This window comes from Dreissena polymorpha, chromosome 14 (genome assembly GCF_020536995.1).
Source record: "Dreissena polymorpha isolate Duluth1 chromosome 14, UMN_Dpol_1.0, whole genome shotgun sequence".
In the NCBI taxonomy this organism is placed as follows: Eukaryota; Metazoa; Mollusca; class Bivalvia; order Myida; family Dreissenidae; genus Dreissena; species Dreissena polymorpha.
The window spans coordinates 46,123,908-46,146,086 of NC_068368.1; the positions used below are offsets into that span (position 1 = coordinate 46,123,908).

Here is a 22,179-nt window from a genome sequence, read left to right on the forward strand (position 1 = left end):
TAAGATATGAAGATAGCTCATTCATAAATGTCCGGTATTTGAGTAAGGCACAGATATTTTGATTGTGAAGATAATACTTAATTCGTTGAGGTACACATGTTTTAGATGTGCACAACGGTGTTATTAATACAAAATACAGAAATCAATATTAATTACATATGATCCTATACGACAAAAAGGCAACAAACAAACATAAAAAGAAATAACCAAGCGCCATGAAAATAACGATAAAATGATTATTCAGACTAATTTTAACAAAGAATTTCCGTTTGTATTCATTTGTTGTAAAACCACACACACATTTTTTTTTATTTACAGACTAGTTATTAATGTATGAATTTTCGTTCTTTAAATAAAACCCAGATATATAAAACTCTCACACGTCTAAGTTTCCTACAATGTTTGAAAACATGTTAATGTTTTTTTCATATATATGGGTGTTCAATCTTTATCTATATTGAATGCGTGTTATCGTATGCGCTTAAGCCAACGTAAATCGTTATATTGTAGTTGATATATGGTTAACATCTTTTAACAACTGTTATATACAAACAAACTTAATAAAGATATAATATATATCCAGAAAATATTATAAACAAATCACCGTTTACATTCATAAACAGAATTTCTCGTGTGTAGGCTGTTCGTTTTTACCACGGAATAAACAACGTTGGCATTGCATCGGACGTCACCAATAACGAATGCGATATGGGTTACTGGAATAAGGCGACAGTTTGAACTTCCTACGTGTATTTCGACTTATACACACAGCACAAGACCATATCACAATTGATTTTTTTTTCAGTTCAAACTAAATATCTGAATATCTAAATATCCGAAATATTTATTTCAAATTTATAGACAAAACACAGGTGTACGGATGCACAAAAACACAGCAAAAACACACATGAATATATTTGGGGTCACCGCCTCTGAACGCTGAATGCACACCCGGTTGTAAGGAGTCCAAACCGAATATTGCAAACCCGTTTGTAAGGAGTCCATACCGTATAATGCAAATCCGTTTGTAAGAAATCCAAACCTGATATTTTGCTCAGAGTCACAGCCAAAACATGTGTTTATAAAGATAAGACATGCGTTACAAAAATGAAGATAGCCATTCTAGCCAAGAATACAATATAGAAATATATACTATTATAGATTTATTTTAGTACCTGAAAATAATCTGAAACTAAATGAAAACTAAAGGTATACACCTTTTTCTTGTTGCATCTTAACAATTAAAACACACACACACACATGTATGTATACTGCTATCTGTAATGACAAACATAAAGATCAACATGACACACACCGTCTGCAAGAAACAATTTAACACATTATTATATTATTCATTCTAAGACGACAAGCGTTTGGAATTCTATAGTCAATAACGGATGAAATGTGTTGGATATTCTGCAATATTCATGGTTATAGAAACTTTTTTTAAGCAGTTCTGGAATATGTTCACAAGATGTACATACATATATATATATATATATATATATATATATATATATATATATATATATATATATATATATATATATATATATATATATATATATATATATATATATGTGCTTAAACGAACTAGAAACAACGCATACATATAATTTGCTTCGCACATAAATTTTGCAGAAAAAACAGTACATGAAAGCCAGTATATTGGCTATGAAATGAAACTGCGTGACGTGTTGGAATTTATGGTGTTTGTATACTTTAAATACTTTTACAAAATTGGCATGCATTTCATCAAACATTTTCCATTTATAACATTTACACACCAATAACACATCACAAAAATGTTAAGATTATTTAAACTTGTTGAATTAATGTTTTACAATGCCTACTGTCTATGTATGCTATCCAAGAGAGATATATCATTCTTATTTAAAATATTCCAGACATAATGAATACAATTGTTCTCGTTATTATCACGTGTTGCAGTCGCATTTATCGACGATTCATGAGTTTGAGGATGGAGTAATCAGAAGTCGCATTGCAATTCGATTAATGATTCCATTGCTTATTGAGTCGTCGGTTGCGGTAACGAAGCTTTTATATGCAACATCGTTTACATTATCATCATCCGTATTATCGTCTTGGACACCACCAATGCCACGTACGGACCAAGGAGATGCGGCATCATACTCACAAAAATTGTTTTTTCTCCGGTATAATATTCGGAATCGTTTCACGGCAACATGATTCAGAGTCCCCAGTTCTTGTTGGATTGAAATGTATTCCTCTGGTGAAATTGATTTTACACGTGCATCGTTGAAAGAAGCGCAACCGAATTCCAGCTTACTCTCAACTGTACGAGTACATGCAGACAGTGTGCCCACAAGTTCGTGTAATTCCGATGGAAGCAATGTCACGTAGTAGATATTTAAATACTTCAATGATTGAGGTAGCTTTATGTCGATATATGTCCGCAAAAATATTGAAAGCTTTTCAAGCTGTTTAAGCGATGATAGTGACTGTGCTATCGTCTCTGCATGCTTAACATTACAATTTCCGTGCCGATCACTCAGAATCAGACTCTTGATATTCAGACCATGGAGAGCCTGCCACAGACCGGGACTGTCAACATCCACTTTAATACTAAGCGTGTCCAGGTGAGTAAGCGATAAAAGTGACTGGGACATCGAGTTTGCATTATGTTCTTTTAAATATCCACGCCAAGCATTCAGACTCAGACTCTTGATATTCAAACCATGGAGAGCCTTCCTCAGACCGGGACTGTCAACATACACTACAATACTAAGCGTGTCCAGATGAGTGAGCGATGAAAGTGATTGGGACATCGAGTCTGCGTAATTTACGTTTAAACCTCTATACACGGACCCACTCAGACTCAGACTCTTGATATTCAGACCATGGAGAGCCTCCCACAGACCGGGACTGTCATCATCCACTTTAATACTAAGCGTGTCCAGATGAGTGAGCGATGAAAGTGACTGGGACATCGAGTCTGCGTAATTTACCTTTAAACCTCCATCCTTGGACCCACTCAGACTCAGACTCTTGATATTCAGACCATGGAGAGCCCCCCACAGACCGGGACTGTAATAATCCACTTTAATACTAAGCGTGTCCAGATGAGTGAGCGATGAAAGTGACTGGGACATCATGTCTGCACAATTTATTACACTTGTATCCAGACTAAGGCTCTTTATATTCAGACCATGGAGAACCTCCCATAGAACGACGCACTCTTGTAAAAAAGGATCGCTCTCGTATTCTAATGTTTTCTTTAAAAACGATAATGTTGCGGAACGAATAAATGTACCTTGACAACTGACCTTCCTCAGTTCACACACAGCATTTTGCTCGAGTGTCAGTAATGTGCTGAACAGACTGCGTAGCCAGGTAGACGAACATGAAATATCTTCCAATGAAATCCATTCTATGCAAGGCAGTAGTAGTGGAGGATCTGCACACTTGGCTGGATTTGCACTATTTAGTACAATACACACCGGAAGTGTCGATGAGACCGAACTCGACGAATCTGTAAACATTCACTTACATTTATAACAGTAACGAACATATTAACAACGTTAACAAGTGTTAACGTGGTAATAATTTTGATAAATTTAAAACGTTTGAACCTATTGCCATATAAAAATACAATACATTGGGAAGTATTACTTAATACTTTTACATTTTCAATCGGTGCATAAGTATTATATGCGTGTTGTTTATATTTCTTATTACATTTTCCTTCCCGTGTATATACTTGTAATTGTTTGATCAGTATTTGAAAACGAAGTATCCAACACATATTCGTTTTTAATAAAATAGCATGATCCAAGGGTGGCACCAATATAGATGTTTAACAAACTCTTTATAACGCTTTTGACCCCTATTTATTGTACAATTTCAACTGACATCAAAAGTAAAAGATTTATAATTAATTATTGGAAAGATGGTTACACAATAAATCTGCGCAAACACGTGTCTAATTTAAACATGCAATCAGATCTTCAAAATTATGAATAACATTTGAATATAAATACATATTGAAACTAAAAAAAAGAAATATACTTTGCATAGATTCTTATCACATTGTAATCGACTAAAATCGATAGATATCAAATCCTCAACATGTCAATCACGTTTAAAGAGCATGTGGTACACGGTTTATACATTTTTACTCTAATATTTTTGATGCTCAGGATTTTGTTTTGATGTTAACTATCATTTATCTGGGTATTTATGTATTAGCCAATGTATAATTACGTAGATAACATGGACGGATATAACATATTGTCAGTATATGCTTGTCTTTTGATGCTTTTATTTAAATAAAAAATAGTTCTCATATATCCGTCTTTAAACATGTTCAACACACTTTAAATTGTTAAAATGTTTTAAATAGTTGATTAGCGTTTAAAAACGACTTATTCAACACAAATTATTTTCAAATAAATTTCATTATCTAAGGGAGAAACCCATACAGTTTTATCAAAAACGCTTCATAAAAATTACGTCTCCTATAAGTTGAAACATTACAAGCGCAATTGCAAGTAAAATCCTTCCAAATATGATAATTTTGATCATTAGAAACGTGCTCTTAATAAAGGGATCTTTTCACGTTTGGGTAAATTGACAACAATGAAAAAAGTTGTTTCAGTTTCGCAAATTTTCGTTTTAGTTATGATATTTGTGAGGAAAACAGTAATACTGAATATTAACCAGGGTCTAATATAGCCATTATATGCATCTTTTGACGATTAAAAAACCTGACAATTATAAATCGTTGCAACGCGAAACGATTGAATAATTTGGAGAGTTCTGCTGTTGTCGTTTAATTTTGTGAAACTACGAAGATTGCTTATATAAAGTATAAAATACGTCTTTCATATATACTTGGCAGGATGACCGAGCGGTCTAATTGGTTTTTTGCTCCAACGACTCCGGGGGTCACTGGTTCGAGCCCTGAGGTGGTCTACATTTTTGTCCTTTTTTAATTTTATTCTTGATTTTTTACTGGAGCTGGATCCAATGTTGACATTTATCAATATAAAGCATTTAACTTCAAACTTCAAAACATGCCAAAATCTGTGAAAAGGCCCCTTTAAAAACGAATCGGAAAAAAATAGTTGGCTAATAAAGAATATAGAAACATAAATAAAAATTGTTAAAATCTTTATAATAGAAACATAATTTGAATAAATTCGTATCGCGTGAAAATAAAATAACAGCGTATATATAAAGCCTAACAAGTGCATCACGCAGCCATAAACTTAGTTAACAAAATGTACTTTTTTTCAGTGTTCAGTATTACTGTTACCTCAAAATATCATAACTTAAACGAACATTTGCGAATATGACACAATTTTTATAATTTTGTCATTAAAAAAACGTAAGGCCCCTTTAATGTTACCCTTTTTATTTTGAACTATGAACCTATTTTTTACGTCAAGTAGCATAGTTTCAAATATTGGCACAATAATTTAGTACATAGGGACACATGTTTTGAAACTGTTTTATACAGATTGGAAAATAAGATTTGCTAATAGCGCATTCATAGCGCATTAACAATGTGTCACTATGACCATATACGGAAATCCGCATTGCTTCCTGGCGGTCATGTTTTCAAAAGGGACCAAACAATGTTTAACTCGGAAGAGATACTTTAACACAAATGTTTTAAACAAGTATCTTAAAACATAAGACGAAAATGAGGCTTCTAGAGTATCTTTTTTAAATTATAGCAAATTGATGAAATTTCCCAACCCCCGGTCGGCCATGTTTTCGTTCGACAAACACACACCATTTTGGAAACTGAATGGAGACGTCATTACAACAAATGTTCTTACCAAGATTCATAAAGGTTCGACTTTAAATGTGATTTCGAGAGTGTTTATAAGCCGTTTGTATAATTTGACATAGTGATCTAATGTTTGCCTACACGTGATCCAGTTTCCAACTCGGCCAACATATTTTTGAGACAAACGTGTTTACCAGGATTCATGAAGTTTTTGTCCAAAAGTGTGAACAATTTAATATTGACGACGGATGAAGCACTGCGCAGGACGAACGACGGACAAAAGGCAAGTACAATAGCTCACTATGGGCACGTTATACTAAGGTGAGCTGAATAATACCTTAACTGTCACCCTAACATATATTCACTTTCAATAACTTCTGTTGGTACGCGAGAGTACAAAAACAAGAACCGGTCATAAAATGAAATGAAGGTTGAGCGATGCAACAATGCGTAATTACCTAGAGAGGTCTTGACATGACTGACACGATCATGCATTAAAATAAGTCGACTTCTCTCTTAAATTCGTTTCGCGATCTCGCCCTTATTTATCAAAAGTTTAAAATGGCAAACCAACAGCAACAAAAAATATCAATGTTTTGCAATGTATCTCGCGGTCTCGAATCGTATTACATTAAGAACTAACCGTAATCTTGCGATCTTCCATCTTATGTTCGCAATCACAAATCGCATTTTCAATCCCTCGAATATATTTTAGCGCTCACGATTGTGTTTAATGATTGTGTTTGACAAAATATTGCTTAAATACGATATGAACTCAAGAAAACCCAATGCGAATTTGCGAAATGAAATATCACGGTTTCGCATCGTGTTTTCGTTCTTTTCGCATTTACATCGGTCGAGATTTCGTGCTCTTAATGAATACACGATATTACAAGCACGATTCTAGATTAAGAAAGATATTACAAAATCCCGCATTGTAATCTGGCCAACACACATCAACTTCTAAAAATAGGAGGTCGGCATAATCCAGATTCCGTTTCATACCAATAATCATAGGAATCAACTCACCGATCAGGTAGAACAATTAAAAAAGCCCGTAATTGTATTATGCTCATTCGTTTTCAGAGATGCAAAACATCAACGAATGGTAGTAAAGGACCAGCGTAAATTTTTAACAAGAAGGAACCATTAATATAATTACATGTTTCATCGAAAGTGTACAACTTATAAGAAACTTAAGTATTTTTTACACTATGCAGTAGTAACGGTGAATGTGCATTTGTAACGGATATGAAACACATTTATGTTATATCCCGTTCCATCGCTAGCTTACATATGATAAAAACGGACGTATTTTTAACAATATGTCGGGCTGTTGCACATGTTTTTTTAACGTCCCTTGTCATTATGGGTGGGTTAGGTGCCCACTGCTTACGTTGATATTTTTCACAATAAGCATGTTAAATGACGTTATTTGGTTCGTAATAACATTTAAATAAACCAGCTATTAAGTTATTGAAACGATACGTTGTTACTGCGTTCCGACCTTTCCACTATACACGCACTCACAATACTTTGTAGAAGTTACTGTCATTCACATGTTTAATAAATAGGCAATTCATTCGTAGAATGTTCCGTTTCTTCGCTAGTGTAAACTGAGGTAATTTTAACATATCGCACTAGTTACTGTAAATGCTAACACAAACAAGAGGGCCATGATGGCCCTGTATCGCTCCACTGTTTTTTATGCGACAAAAAACGCGCAATGCGCATGGGTTGAAATGTACTCAAGCATGTGACTTTCTCTGTCTATCCCTCGTCCCACTGGGCACCTAAAGTTGGACGGGTGAGCATTTTTATATATGGAAAAAGTTACTACCGTGTTAACTAAACAGACTTAAAAGCTCGGGCATTGTTCCTTTGAAGCACAGTCCCATTGCTTATAACGTAGGTACATTTATCTCTCCAAAAGACATTGTCGTTCTTTCTATTACACATATTTTTAGATGATCAAGATCAAATATACGCATTTGATTTGAAACAGATTCACAAGACCCGTAGGAATCAAAATGCCTTAACCCTTTACCAAACGACACATTTTGGACTTTCCCAATTTGAAAAAGGTTGCAGATTACAATTAAATTGTCATGGAATATTAAGGAAATACTCAGGTAGGGTAGAAATAATTGTGATAAAAGGAGAAATTGCTCATCTTGAGCAATTTCTCATTTTATCATAATTATTTATAAAGTCGTTAACTATAAACCCGTAAAATCCTGTTGGTGTTTGGTAAAGGGTTAATAATCTCTGGTTCCTTCTTAGAGCCTTTCACACATTTATAACAAATACAATAGTAGCATCTTTCTTTGTAAAGAATCATCTCAAACAAGGGCTGTTTGTAAAACATGCATGCCCCCCCCATACGGGCTGTCAGTTGTAGTGGCAGCCATTGAGTGAATACGTATTTTGGCACTGTGACCACGACCTTTGACCTAGTGACCTGAAAATCAATAGGGGTCCATCTGTGAGTCATGATTAATGTACCTATGAAGTTTCATGATCCTAGGCGTAAGCTATCTTTAGTTTTCATCCGGAAACCATTTTACTCTGTGAAGTCACCGTGACCTTGACCTTTGACCTAGTGACCTAAAAGTCAATAGGGGTCATCTGCGAGTCATGATAAATGTACCTATGAAGTTTCATGATCCTAGGCGTAAGCGTTCTTGAGTTATAATCCAGAAACCATTTTTTTAAGTTGAGTCACCGTGACCTTTGACCTAGTGACTTGAAAATCAATAGGGGTAATCTGCGAGTCATGATCCATGTACCTATGAAGTTTCATGATCCTAGGAATAAGCGTTCTTGAGTTATCATCCAGAAAACATTTTACTATTTCGGGTCACAGTGACCTAAACCTTTCACCTGAGATTCAGTAGGGGTCATCTGCGAATCATGATCAATGCACCTATGAAGTTTCATGATCCTAGGCATAAAACGTTCTTGAGTTATCATCCGGAAACCATTTTACTATTTCCGGTCACCATACGTTGACCTTTGATCAAGTGACCTGAAAATCAATAGGAGTAATCTGCGAGTCATGATCAATGTAGCTATGAAGTTTCATGATCATAGGCATAAGCGTTCTTGAGTTATCATCCGAAAAACATTTTACTATTTCGGGTCACCGTGACCTTGACCATTGACCTAGTGACCTCAAAATCAACAGGGGTCATCTGCGAGTCATTATCAATGTACCTTTGAAGTGTCATGATCCTAGGCCAAAGCGTTCTTGAGTAATCATCCAAAAACCATCTGGTGGATGGACATACGGACGACGGACGGACCGACATGTGCAAAACAATAAACACCCTATTCTTCGAAGAGGGGCATAGATATAATTAACAACCCACACGTCCCTTAGACCAACAGGCCTGAGATAATCTAAAGAGTATTTCTTATATTTATAAATGTAATAAAGTAATACATTTGACTTCTAAGATCAATTCATAATTTATATTAAGAAAATTATAAAATGATCAGAAATTTATATGGATCGTTGAGCAATTGACAATCATATCTCCACAATTCATGAGTCACAATTCACAAACGGAACAATGAATCCTTAGTTATTAAAAAGCAACATATACGATAGTTAAGAACATTGCACTTCATTAATTCCAACACCTCTTGGCTACAAAGTTTGAGTTTACAATGCAGTATCATATATTGACTTTTCTGGAAACAATTATGTTCGTGGAGGTTGTGTTTTAAAATCAATAAGATATTATTAAACTGGTTTAAACACTACAAAAAGACATTAAATAAACATGTCATCCGATTTTTTTATCCGGATATATGGTCACTTATGACATATTTAAATAAATCCCGACTTTTTTCAGTTTATAAGAAAAACATTCAGAACAAATGTTCTTACCTCAATTCCTTTGAAAGCAGTCACCATCTGATCTAAAATGGCACTAAATGACAGGGTTTTATCTCATGTTTACAAGATGTTGTTGTTGTTGTTGGTCACAGCCACACGGCCGCAGTAATCTCCCCTGGTAAACGTCATATGTTCAGTTTTTTGACAGGGTCAAATTTGAGCCCTTGGGAATAATTTGAACAAATTTGGTAGAGAACTATTAGATATCACAGCATACAAAATTTCGTAGCCCTAGGCTCTATAATTAAGAACAAGAAATTTTTTGAAGTTTGCACAAAATAGGCCTTATTTAAGCATATGTTCATTTTTGTGACCCATGGGGCAAGGTCAAATTTGTTCCCAGAGGCATTATTTGAAAAAACTAAGTAGAGAACTATTAGATGTCACTAGCTACCAAATTTGATAGAAATAGGCCCAATGGTTATGGACAAGAATTTTTTTATAGTTTGCACAATATGAGCCCAATTTAAGCACATGTTCAATTTTGTGACCCCATGGGGAAGGGTCAAATTTGATCCCAGGGGCTTACTTTGAACAAACTTGGTAGAGGACTATAAGATGTCATTACATACCAAATTTGGTAGCCCTAAGCCATACGGTTATGGACTAGAAGATTTTTAAAGTTTGCACAAAATAGGACTTATATAAGCAAATTTTCGATTTTTAGACCCCCCAGGGCGGGGTCAAATTTGACCCCGGGGGCATAATTTGAACAAACTTGGTAGAGGACTATTAGATGTCACTACATACCAAATTTGGTAGCCCTAGGCCCAATGGTTATGGACAAGAAGATTTTTTAAGTTTTCACAAAATAAGCCTTATATAAGCAAATTTTCAATTTTTTGACCCCCCGGGGCGGGGTCAAATTTGACCCCAGGGGCTTAATTTGAACAAACTTGGTAGAGGACAATAAGATGTCACTACATACCAAATTTGGTAGCCCTTGGCCAAATGGTTATGGAGAAGAAGATTTTAAAAGTTTGCACAAAATAGGACTTATATAAGCAAATTTTCGATTTTTAGACCCCCCAGGGCGGGGTCAAATTTGACCCCGGGGGCATAATTTGAACAAACTTGGTAGAGGACTATTAGATGTCACTACATACCAAATTTGGTAGCCCTAGGCCCAATGGTTATGGACAAGAAGATTTTTTAAGTTTTCACAAAATAAGCCTTATATAAGCAAATTTTCAATTTTTTGACCCCCCGGGGCTGGGTCAAATGTGACCCCAGGTGCATAATTTGAACAAACTTGGTAGAAGACTATAAGATGTCACTACATAGCAAATTTGGTAGCCCTAAGCCCAATGGTTATGGACAAGAAGATTTTTAAAGTTTGCACAAAATAGGCCTTATAAAAGCAAATTTTCAATTTTTTAACCCCCCGGGGCAGGTTCAAATTTGACCTCGGGGGCATAGTTTGAACAAACTTGGTAGAAAACTGTAAGATGTCACTATATAGCAAAATGGTAGCTCTAGGCCCAATGGTTATGGACAAGAAGATTTTTAAAGTTTGTACAAAATAGGCCTTATATAGCAAATTTTCAATTTTGTGACCCCCGGGGCAGGGTCAAATTTGACCCCAGGCGCATAATTTGAACAAACTTGGTAGAGGACGATAAGATGTCACTACATACCAAATTTGGTAGCCCTACGCCATACGGATATGGACAAGAAGATTTTTAAAGTTTGCACAAAATAGGCCTTATAAAAGCAAATTTTCAATTTTTTAACTCCCCGCCCCGGGGCATGTTCAAATTTGACCCCGGGGGCATAGTTTGAACAAACTTGGAAGAAAACTATAAGATGTCACTACATAGCAAAATGGTAGCCCTAGGCCCAATGGTTATGGACAAGAAGATTTTTAAAGTTTGCACAAAATAGGTCTTATATAAGCAAATTTTCAATTTTTTGACCCCCCGGGGCATGTTCAAATTTGACCCCAGGGGCATTATTTGAACAAGCTTAGTAGAGGACTATAAGATGTCACTACATACCAAGTTTGGTAGCCCTAGTACCAATGGTTCTTGACAAGAGAATTTATAAAGTTTGCACGAAATAGGCCTTATATAAGTAAATTTTCAATTTTTTGACCCCCAGGGGCAAGGCAAATTTGACCCCAGGGGCATAATTTGAACGAATTTGAAAAAGGTTCACCACAGGAACATTCCTGAGAAATTTCATCAGAATGGGACCAGTAGTTTATGAGAAGAAGATGTCTAAGGAAAAAGTTAACGCACGGACGCACGCACGCATACACGACGGACACAGGACCATGACATAAGCCCCGCTGGCCTTTGGCCAGTGGAGCTAATAACCAACAATAAAGTGTGTTAGTTCTTAAGACAATTTAATTTCCAACTTTAAGGTGGGCGTACTGACGGATTGAATTATGTAGTTTTATCACAGAATTACTCCCAATATGGATTTGATCGTACCCAACATGACACAAAACACTTTGATTTAAGGCTGAGAGACACCTCTTAATCGAACAATAAATTTTAAATAGATATATATTGATTATATCCAAAATAAATTAATCAAAACACATCCCAATAAATCAGATTAGTATGTTATTGTATTTTGAATCATATATTGAAATTACATTTATTATGGCGGTCAATTACGCGTGTAAAACATATATCTACACTGATAACTGAAAATTTGAATCTTTTCGTATGAAGAAATAACGATTTTTACATAAATTTACTTTAAATAAAATAAGAATCTCCATGTTTCCAAATATTCTTGCTAGTAACGAAACCCAACTGTATCACTTTGTCCTATTTTTGCAAGAATCGGGAAAGACGGACGTTTTAAATGACTCCCGGAACGATGTGTATATTTGTTTTCTTTAACATCACAAACCTGATTTTTAACAAAAAAAACAAATTCGACATCAACACTAACAAGGTAACTCTGGATTTCGGATCAAATAGTGCTGTACCAAGGTGCAGGATCACGTGACTTTATGGGGTTTACAAATCGATGTTAATGGATGTTGACACACCGGTACGTGGTGCTTTGTTCAAATAACTTTTTAAAACTATTTTTCATAAGCATTTAAACCTGTGCATTAATTGCAGTTTGTATACGGCTAATGGTTATGTGAAAACCATCATAATTACTTTATTTACTGAGCCTGTGTTCTTGGCAAAAATTCGATGTAATCAGCCATTCATATACACGGTAATGCTGCACGCAACGTGAAATGTTGGCATCAAATTCATACATTTTCAATAATAAATTCTTAAATCTTAAAGGGACCTTGCCACGTTTTGGTAATTTGACACAATTAAAAACAATCCGATCCGCAACTTCTCGTTGTAGTTATGATATTGGTGAGTAAACAGTAATTATGCACATTTACCATGTTTTAAAATATCCATAATATGCAAGTTATCGTTATGTTTTGTGAAACTACGAGGATTGCTAATATAAAGTATAAAATACAACAATCTTTGTATGATCACGAATTGCCGAGTAGTCTAATAGTTGGACTTTTACTCCATGGGTCAGTGGTTCGATTCCAGCTTAGGGAATTTTTTTTATTTATTTTATTCTTGTTATTTTTTTACTGAAGCTTTTTAGATCCAATGTTTACATTAATCGATAAAACATTAAACACTTAATTTCGATACATATCAAAATCTGTGAAAACCACATTAAGATAACGGCACAAACTGCAATAAAGACTGCACGAACAGTTGTAAAAACACGTATCTCTAAAAGTATCATTATGCAAGCGCAATGGTGTCTATGATCAAAAGTTTCAAAATCACGGTGTGTATTTCCAAAAAAATAATGGTCAAACCAAGAAATAAGTAATTAATCCAGTTCAGGAAAATGCATTTGACATCATTTACGTGATACGGGATATTATTATTGATTCCACTTTATATATACCGATCATAGCACGTTATTATGTTTGTATAGAATAGCTTTATGAACTATTAATTTTAATAGAATAGCATAACAAAACTAAACACTCTGACATAAATTTCAATTATATTTTATAGATTTTTCATTTTTGAGACATTAAAAACTTGATCGAAAACCTTCTATGTTGTTTTGTTGTATATATTACCTTGCATGTGTATGTAGCTTCCCCGAAGTATCAAAAATTTCAGATTGAGGCACGATGACAGGTCAAATTCAACCTGCGATGTTGGCTCGCTATGTGAACATGGACTATATGAACTATCTGAACTATCTGAACTGTCAAGAGACGTTAGGTCGTATAAGTCTAATTCCAAAGACAGGCCTTCCTCTATTTTCAAAGCCAGGGCATTGGACTTGTTTTCTCTCCATATGTTGTTCATGACAATTAAGTTGTCCCCATCGCTATAAAAGTGACTGAGTCTGAGGAGAATGCCAGTTTGGTCATTTGAAACAGCCTCTGTGTATCCTGCCTCTATGATGCTTTGAAACGTATCGTATTCATATGAAAATTCGTTCTTATCAATCATATTAATATTATGATGTTCATTCATAATGCAAGATAGCTTATTGGCAGCCGATATGTTCAGTCCACATAGGAATATGAACACCTGGGATATGTCGAGATATGCATCCGAATGACGTCCCAGATATCCGGAAATGACGTCATCAACCAAATGTGCATTGTGGGCAATATGATAAGCAGCCAGGAATTCCTGAATGCTTTTGTGGATAAATGAGATCGACGAATTAAAAGCTCTTTTGGTTTTCCGTTTTGATATCAGTCCCGCTTTGAGAGCAAACTCTTGTTCAGATGGTGTAAGATAGTTTGACAATTCCTGATCGTTGAATACAATAGACTTTTCCTTTTCAGGAGAAAACAAAAGATGAAAAGCAGCTTTTGAAATGACATCTACGTTTTGAATGATAGGCCGAAGGTAACTTGTTCTTGAAAAACACTTCACATGAGGAGGGTTTAAATCGTTAAAATAGCCAGTTGTATCGTTCGCCTTCTTACACAGGCTTTCAAGAAAAGTAGTATACAATGCACACAATGAAGTCCCGTTCAAATGTTCCTCCTCCTCCATAGTGTCCACCCACGTGCAAATAACAAGCGTGTACAACATCGGCGAATTTGATAATGACTTCAAGCCACGCTCCTCTATGAAGCTCCTAATTTTCCTCGCGGTTGTCTTAATATCCTTGCTCTTGTCAAGTATGCACCGCAGTACTCTTTGACTAAATGTATATGAATTGCTAATACCCTCGATCTCTACGAGGATGTCGATCCGTGAATTCTTGATACGCTCATCAGCAAGTTTCCATGGTCGAGAAGTTGTAAGAACCGCGCACTTGTCCTTTGGAAATCCCGCCATAGAAGGTTCAGCAAGGTCACTACCGTCAGGAGCCACCCATTCATCTAGACCATCACGTATTACAAGGCATATTTCCGTCTCTATTATTCTGAGTAAAAGAGTGTACATGACATCACGTTTTTCATCAAAATACATTGTGTCGATGATTTGTTGCTTTATCATATGCGTTACTTCAGTCTGACCTCTTGATTCTCCCAACGAGAGGAAAAAAATGAACTGGAAATTTTTAATGATTAACACGTCATCAAACGATGCATTTTTGTTGGGAGCTGCCGTTGAAGGCCGATTTTCGTCGCACCAATCATGAACTAACTTGGCTGCAAACGTTGACTTGCCGCTGCCGGGCTCGCCTTGTACGTATACACGTCGATTTGACTTTGTGTCGTCTGTGTAAAAGAGTTCCTTGTATGTCAGTACTTTGTTCTTTTTAACACGTTCCCCATCACTTGCTATATCAAAACGTTGCATTTTCGGCGTTGCATATATATCGGTTATACGTTTATCAAGACTCTGATCCAATACTGAAAAAGGCACATTGCTCGAAGTGTCATTGTAATGTTCCACCAAACGACGGCGAAAATCTGTAATGATAATGAAACAATGCCTTACAACAATACCAAAAAAGTACGCCATTTTATTTTATTGCAAAACACGAAAGTAAAACTCGCAAACAAAGTCGCTCGCTACAGTCAAAGCATTTAACAACTGGTTAGATAATTTACATGAAGGACGCTACTGTAAATTAGCACGTATCTATATCAAACTAACAATAATGTTACCCAAAAACAAATAATGGTGCGATATACGTTCTCAAGACTTGATATTTACGATTTGGTTGCTGACACTGATTTTAAAAGAAAGTGTAATTAATACACATGGTCCATGCTCTATTTTGCTGTTAATACTGTAAATGAATGCATCCACTGAAGTGATATACATATCAGTATGTAACTATACAGCTTTGTTATACGGTATACATGAAGAGACTTACAGGGGTCTTTTCCCAGATTTTGACATGTATTGAAGTTTGTTATTAAAATGCTTTAGTGGATAAATGTAAACATTGGATCTAAAAAGCTCCAGTAAAACCAAGAATAAAACAAGGGCTGTTTGTAAAACATGCATGCCCCCCATATGGGCTGTCCGTTGTAGTGGCAGCCATTGTGTGTATACGATTTTTGTCACTGTGACCTTGACCTTTGACCTAGTGACCTAAAAATCAATAGGGGTCATCTGCGAGTCACGATCAATGTACCCATGAAGTGTCATGATCCTAGGCAAAAGCATACTTGAGTTATCATCCGAAAATCATTTTACTATTTCAGGTCACCGTGACCTTGACCTTTGACCTTGTGACCTCAAAATCAATAGGGGTCATCTGCAAGTCATGATCAATCTACCTATGAAGTTTCATGATCCTAGGCGTATGCGTTCTCGAGTTATCATCCGAAAACTATTTTACTATTTCGAGTCACCGTGACCTTGACCTTTGACCTAGTGACCTCAAAATCAATAGGGGTCATCTGCGAGTTATGATCAATCTACCCATGAAGTTTCATGATCCTAGGCGTATGCATTCTTGAGTTATCATCCGGAAACCATTTTACTATTTCGGATCACCGTGACCTTGACCCGTGACCTAGTGACCTCAAAATCAATAGGGGTCATCTGCAAGTCATGATCAATCTACCCATGAAGTTTCATGATCCTAGGCGTATGCGTTCTTGAGTTATCATTCAAAAAACATTTTACTATTTCGGGTCACCGTGACCTTGACCTTTGACCTAGTGATCTCAAAATCAATAGGGGTCATCTGCAAGTCATGATTAATCTACCCATGAAGTTTCATGATCCTAGACATATGCGTTCTTGAGTTAACATTCAAAAACCATTTTACTATTTCGGGTCACCGTGACCTTGACCTTTGACCTAGTGACCTCAAAATCAATAGGGGTCATCTGCGAGTCATGATCAATGTACCTATGAAGTTTCATGATCCTAGGCCAAGCGTTCTTGAGTTATCGTCTGACAACCACCTGGTGGACGGACCGACAGACCGACCGACCGACCGACCGACATGAGCAAAGCAATATACCCCCTCTTCTTCGAAGGGGGGCATAATTATAAACAGAACAAAGTAACCCTCAACTGGGCTTGAACCACTGACCACTGAAGAAAAAATTCTATCGCTTTGACCACTCGGCCATCCGTGTTCATACAATGAGTGATGTATTTTATACATTATATAAGCAGTCCTCGTTGTTTCACAAAATATAACGACAACAACAGCACACTCCAAATTAGTTAATAGTTTCGCGTTGCAACGCTTTATAATTTTCAGGTTTTTACATCGTAAGAAGATGCATATAATTGATATTTTAGAGAATGGTAAATCAGGGGGTTTTTTTAGAGAAAGGGGAAGACGCTGGACGCTGGGTGAAAGGGGAAAAAAAAGTGCGAAAGAGACATATTAGGGGAAAAAATAAAAACTGTTCATTTCAATGTCTATAACTCATCAAAAGAGGCTTGTCTCTGTCCTTTTTGTTCTTAAACACATTTAACACGTATTAAAGTCAAAGTCCTTAATAAAGTTGCAGGTGTAGATCTAATAATGGGAAATGTTTTAACTATATTTCTGTACTGGGGCCGGGGTACGATGTCAATTTTGTGATTTCAATTTCATGATGAATGGGTTGACGATCTTGATCTGCTACAGTATTGGAAGGGAAAGGAGCGGCAGCTGCCGATTGTCTACTTTCACTTTCACAATGTTTGATGTTGATTACCTCAGAATCCTGCTGGGTTATAACGGTTATCGATGATTCTTTCGTAAAAAATGCCTCTATGTGTTCAGTATCTTCCGAGTCCGAATGTTTTATTTTGTTTGTGTAAGAACGCCAATTGTGAGACATTTTTTTCTGTTTTCACGTTTATATCTTGGCTTGCATATAGCCCAGATGAAATTTCGACTGGTTTCCGGTAATTAATTGACGAAACACCCTTCTCTCGCAAGACCGGTATCCAGCAAAATAGTCACATGATTATTACGATTAGTCGCCCAGTTTACATGACGTAATTTAAGAGCTTTATTTAGAATAACTGGGATTCCCAGATTTTTTGTGTTCGTCTGGAGAGAGAGAGCGAGATCGTTGTACATGGTGCAAATTGGATAATTGTCGAATGCCCAAAGGAAGAATAAACATTTCTTTGAGAGAAAATATTATATTTTGGTGAAAAATGATATTTTTGGTGGGGAAATTGTATTTTGAGGGGAAAAATTCTGGTAGGGGAAGACGCCGAATATCGGCGTCACTTTCTTAGTTAAAAAAACCCTAAAATGTTCAGTATTACTGTTTCCCCACACATATAACTACAACGACAATTTGCGAATTTGAAACATTTTTTATTTTGTCAATTTACCAAAACGTGAAAATTTCCCTTTAACTAATTAAGCAAATACAACAATCAATGTACATCCGTGTTCATGTTATTAAATTTAGCCGTGTCCATTAAGTAGACTACTAAACGAATAAACAATAACATTTTAGAGATTTTTTTAACTGTTTGTTTTCCACATTAGTCTTATGCTATGCCGTTAAGTTTAAAGTAAAATAGTGCTAATATCCATCTTCATCTACTATTAACGGTTTTAGCTTAAATTTAGAACAGCAATTATGTTTCCTCTTTACTGCTTCACAACATAAGTTCGTCAAATGTTGCGTAATTAATTGCTAGTATGTTTGGAGATGTAGTTGTTCAAAATGGTATCTATAACATGCTGATTATAAAAAAAGATGGAAATGTTTTCATCAATTGATTATATACAAGCAAATTCGTTGAATTGATATCTCCCGCAAATAAATTGTGTTTATTATTCATGTGCAAAGCAATTTTTCCCATGGATTTCTACACACACATGAAGCTTCATGTTGACATGTTGTATCGTATCTGAGATATAGCCCTGAAAAGTGCCATCACACGAAAACAACAAATGGCATTAACTCTTATTTTAGAAAGTGAAGGGTTATGTTTTTTCAGCATGGCACTTCTCCTTATTAATATCAATACACCTATGAAGTTTCATGTTGAATTCCTGCATGATATCTGAGATATAGCCCTGAAAATGTACAAGCGGGCAATTACTCTTAATAAAGAAATGTATGGTTATGGTTGTTGTACAGGACATTTCGCCGCATTGATATTCATACACCTATAAAGATTCATGTTCACATCTTATATAGTTTCTGAGATATAGATCTAAAATAATTGTGACAGACGGACGGACTGACAGACGGACGGACAGGGCTAATTCTTTATCCTTCCGCCTGTGGCGGGGGATAATTAGGAACATCTTTCAGAACGAGTGTTTACTGATAACAGTTCACGAAGAGAGTTTAATATCACATATATCTAAAATATGGTCATTGCGTCATAAAAATTATATGCGTGAATCAATTAAAGAGACGCATTTAAGATGAACTAGCTTGTATGAGGCTATGTTTCTTTTGCTTTTGTATGAGCATTACAATACATACACACGACACATAGTTATTTATTGCTTTACATCTGCTGAGACGAGTTAAAGGGAACACGAAATTGCGGGACTTTATTCTGTACACTTGTTATGATATATCCAATAACTGTGATTATTTTTTATATTTATAATAGGTTTCTAAAGCAACATAGGATGTTTTAAAGTGCTGCCAGTAGTAGACAGGCATACTCTTGAATTGGAATTTAATATGTATAAGCCTGCTAAGTAATAGATCAGATATAAAAGAATTGGTCAGTAACCTGAAAGATACTGGGTAGTTGCCATTGAGTATATGGTATAGTAAAACATATATAGTTATGTCGCACGCACCCCTTAATCTCATAATCGTATGTACTAAACTGTACTGTTTTAAATGAAAATAAGCGTTATGGGCTTTGAAAAATGCCTAAAATGAAGACTCCAAAACATATTTTTAGTTTTAAATGGATATGATTTGTAAAGATCCAGTTCCAATGGGCTACCCATTGTTGTTGAAAGAATAGGTACTTGCACGCATAAACATAACTCTAAAATTCGAAGTATTAGAAGCGGCATCGCTTTGCTAAATGGTACGTCGGAGTTTTCAGCTTTGGTTGGCTTAACATGCGTTTTAAATGTCTACAACATATGTGAAGTAGTTACATGGATGCCCAATGTTTGAACGCAGACGTTAGTTTTAACACCCCATCGGGGTAGAGATAGTACTTTTTCGCTTTGCAGCAGCTCCCAAGAGAGGGCTGGTACACCTGGTTCTCACCTGACACTCAAATCTCACTTCTGAATCCGAGACCTTGACACAACCACACCATTGTAACCGCTTCTGCTGACCAACGAAACAAAAAGGGGTGACTGGCACATTTTCTATGAACAGATGCAATTTCTTCGACAGAAAATTTGCGCCGCCAAGATTTATTCAAGCCTTTGGAAAGAAAATGAAGAAACCAAAAATACAGAATACAAAGCGGGCTCGGTCGGGGATTGGAATAAACATGATCACGCACTCCACTGTGTGTCCCCAGGGAGGATGCGACAAGTAGGATACTAAAGTTTACCAAGCGATCAAGATGGCAGCAAAGGGACCAATCATACACACGTGAAACGTAAGAACACTCCTTGCATGCGGATAAATCCACATACTGAAGCATGAGCTGAAGCACTACCGCTTGGAAATGTTCTTACAAGCCGAGGCCAGGTGGCAAGCTTCGGAAAAACATCAACGGACGAACGACACAAGTTACGGATCATCGGAGAGAATACCAAACATCGGGTGGCTTACATCGTTAGGAAGGAGGTAGCCAACAGCATCATCAGTTGCATCCCATTCTCCAGGAGACTCTTCTCCATTTGTATCTCAGCTATACCTCACAACATCAACATCATCAAGGTCTACGTACCGATATCAGACTACGACAACGAGGAGAATACATATACTATCTGCATAGATGTTGCACACTAAACTTAACCCTAGCATTTGACCAACGGCTGCAGACCAGTAAACAGTACAGATTAAAAGCATTAACAATATGTCCATCTTAAATTGCCGGGAAAAAGTCATTTTTCGTAAATAAACCCCTCTAGTGTTATACTGCGGACTATATACAAAAATATACAATGTTGTGTCATTAAAATTACATAACAAGAGCACCAACTTGCGGGTGCAGACCGCTCATCTATTTTCTTTTTAAAGGTGAAGGGACTCTCAATTTAAATCACAAAGGAGGGAGGGGTGGAGTGAAGAGGGGTGTATAGTGTGGGGGTGTGGACATTTATTACATTATCTTCCAAAAATGCGGAAAAAAATGCAAAAGAAAAATCAGGGGGGGATCGTTGGGTGCGATGGTTGGACGGTATTTCGAAAATAAAATAATAAAAATTAATATTTGTGTTTTTTAACCGTTAAAAAAAATTAGGGGGTGGGTGGGGTGGGGGGATGTAGCGTGAGGGTGTGGTGGTCATTTGTGAGATGATCTTAAAAGAAAAAAAATAGGGGGGGGGGAGGGGATTCTTGGGTGCGATGGTTGGACGGTATTTCAAAAATAAAATAATAAAAATAAATATGTGTGTTTTTAAACTGTTTCAAAAAAAATAATTTGGGGGGGGGATGGGGGGGTCAAGTGTGAGGGTGTTGTGGTCATTTGTGAGATGAACTTAAAAAAAAAATTAGGGGGGGGGGAAGGATTCGGGGGGGGGGGGGAGGGGGGAGGGCACGGGGGATGGTTTGAGTGGAGTATATTGTGGTATGTCAGGTAAGAGTAGTTTTGTCAAAGTATCAATCAAATCTAATCATAAATACAGAAGTTATGGCAATTTTAGCCAAACTTAATAATTTGACCTTGAGAGTCAAGGTCATTCAATGGTCAAGGTAAAACTCAACTTGCCAGGTACAGTAACCTCATGATAGCATGAAAGTATTTGAAGTTTGAAAGCAATAGCCTTGATACTCCAGAAGTAAAGTGGATCGAAACACAAAATTTAACCATATATTCAAAGTTACTAAGTCAAAAAAGGGCCATGATTCCGTAAAAATGACAACCAGAGTTATGCAACTTGTCCTTTTACTGTACCCTTATGATAGTTTGCGAGTGGTCCAAGTATGAAAGCAATATCTATGATACTTTAGGGGTAAAGTGGACCAAAACACAAAACT

At 36.2% G+C, this 22,179-nt stretch overlaps 3 protein-coding genes across 12 annotated transcripts in view; 1 reads left to right on the top strand and 2 right to left on the bottom strand.

Moving 5' to 3' along the window:
• The window catches only part of LOC127857963 (uncharacterized), a 261,868-nt gene that overhangs the window by 143,649 nt on the left and 96,040 nt on the right, over nt 1–22,179 (top strand). The window lies entirely within an intron of this gene.
• The window catches only part of LOC127857964 (uncharacterized), a 309,606-nt gene continuing 289,130 nt past the window's right edge, over nt 1,704–22,179 (bottom strand). For 5 of the 7 annotated variants that reach the window (XM_052394756.1, XM_052394754.1, XM_052394755.1 and 2 more), the window contains 2 exons: nt 13,771–15,579; nt 1,704–3,514 (listed from right to left, as the gene is read on the bottom strand). In XM_052394756.1, the coding sequence (XP_052250716.1) occupies nt 1,968–3,514; nt 13,771–15,579 (3,356 nt within the window). In that variant the 3' untranslated portion in view covers nt 1,704–1,967. Of the gene's footprint in view, nt 3,515–13,770; nt 15,580–20,808; nt 20,894–22,179 lie in introns of those variants that run through there. The other 2 variants (XM_052394758.1, XM_052394757.1) reach the window with 2 other exon arrangements.
• Nucleotides 7,194–22,179, bottom strand: part of LOC127857969 (uncharacterized) — a 289,700-nt gene continuing 274,714 nt past the window's right edge. The window contains exon 4 of the mRNA XM_052394770.1: nt 7,194–7,286. The gene's annotated coding sequence lies outside the window, so the exon portion shown is untranslated. The remainder of the gene's footprint in view (nt 7,287–22,179) is intronic.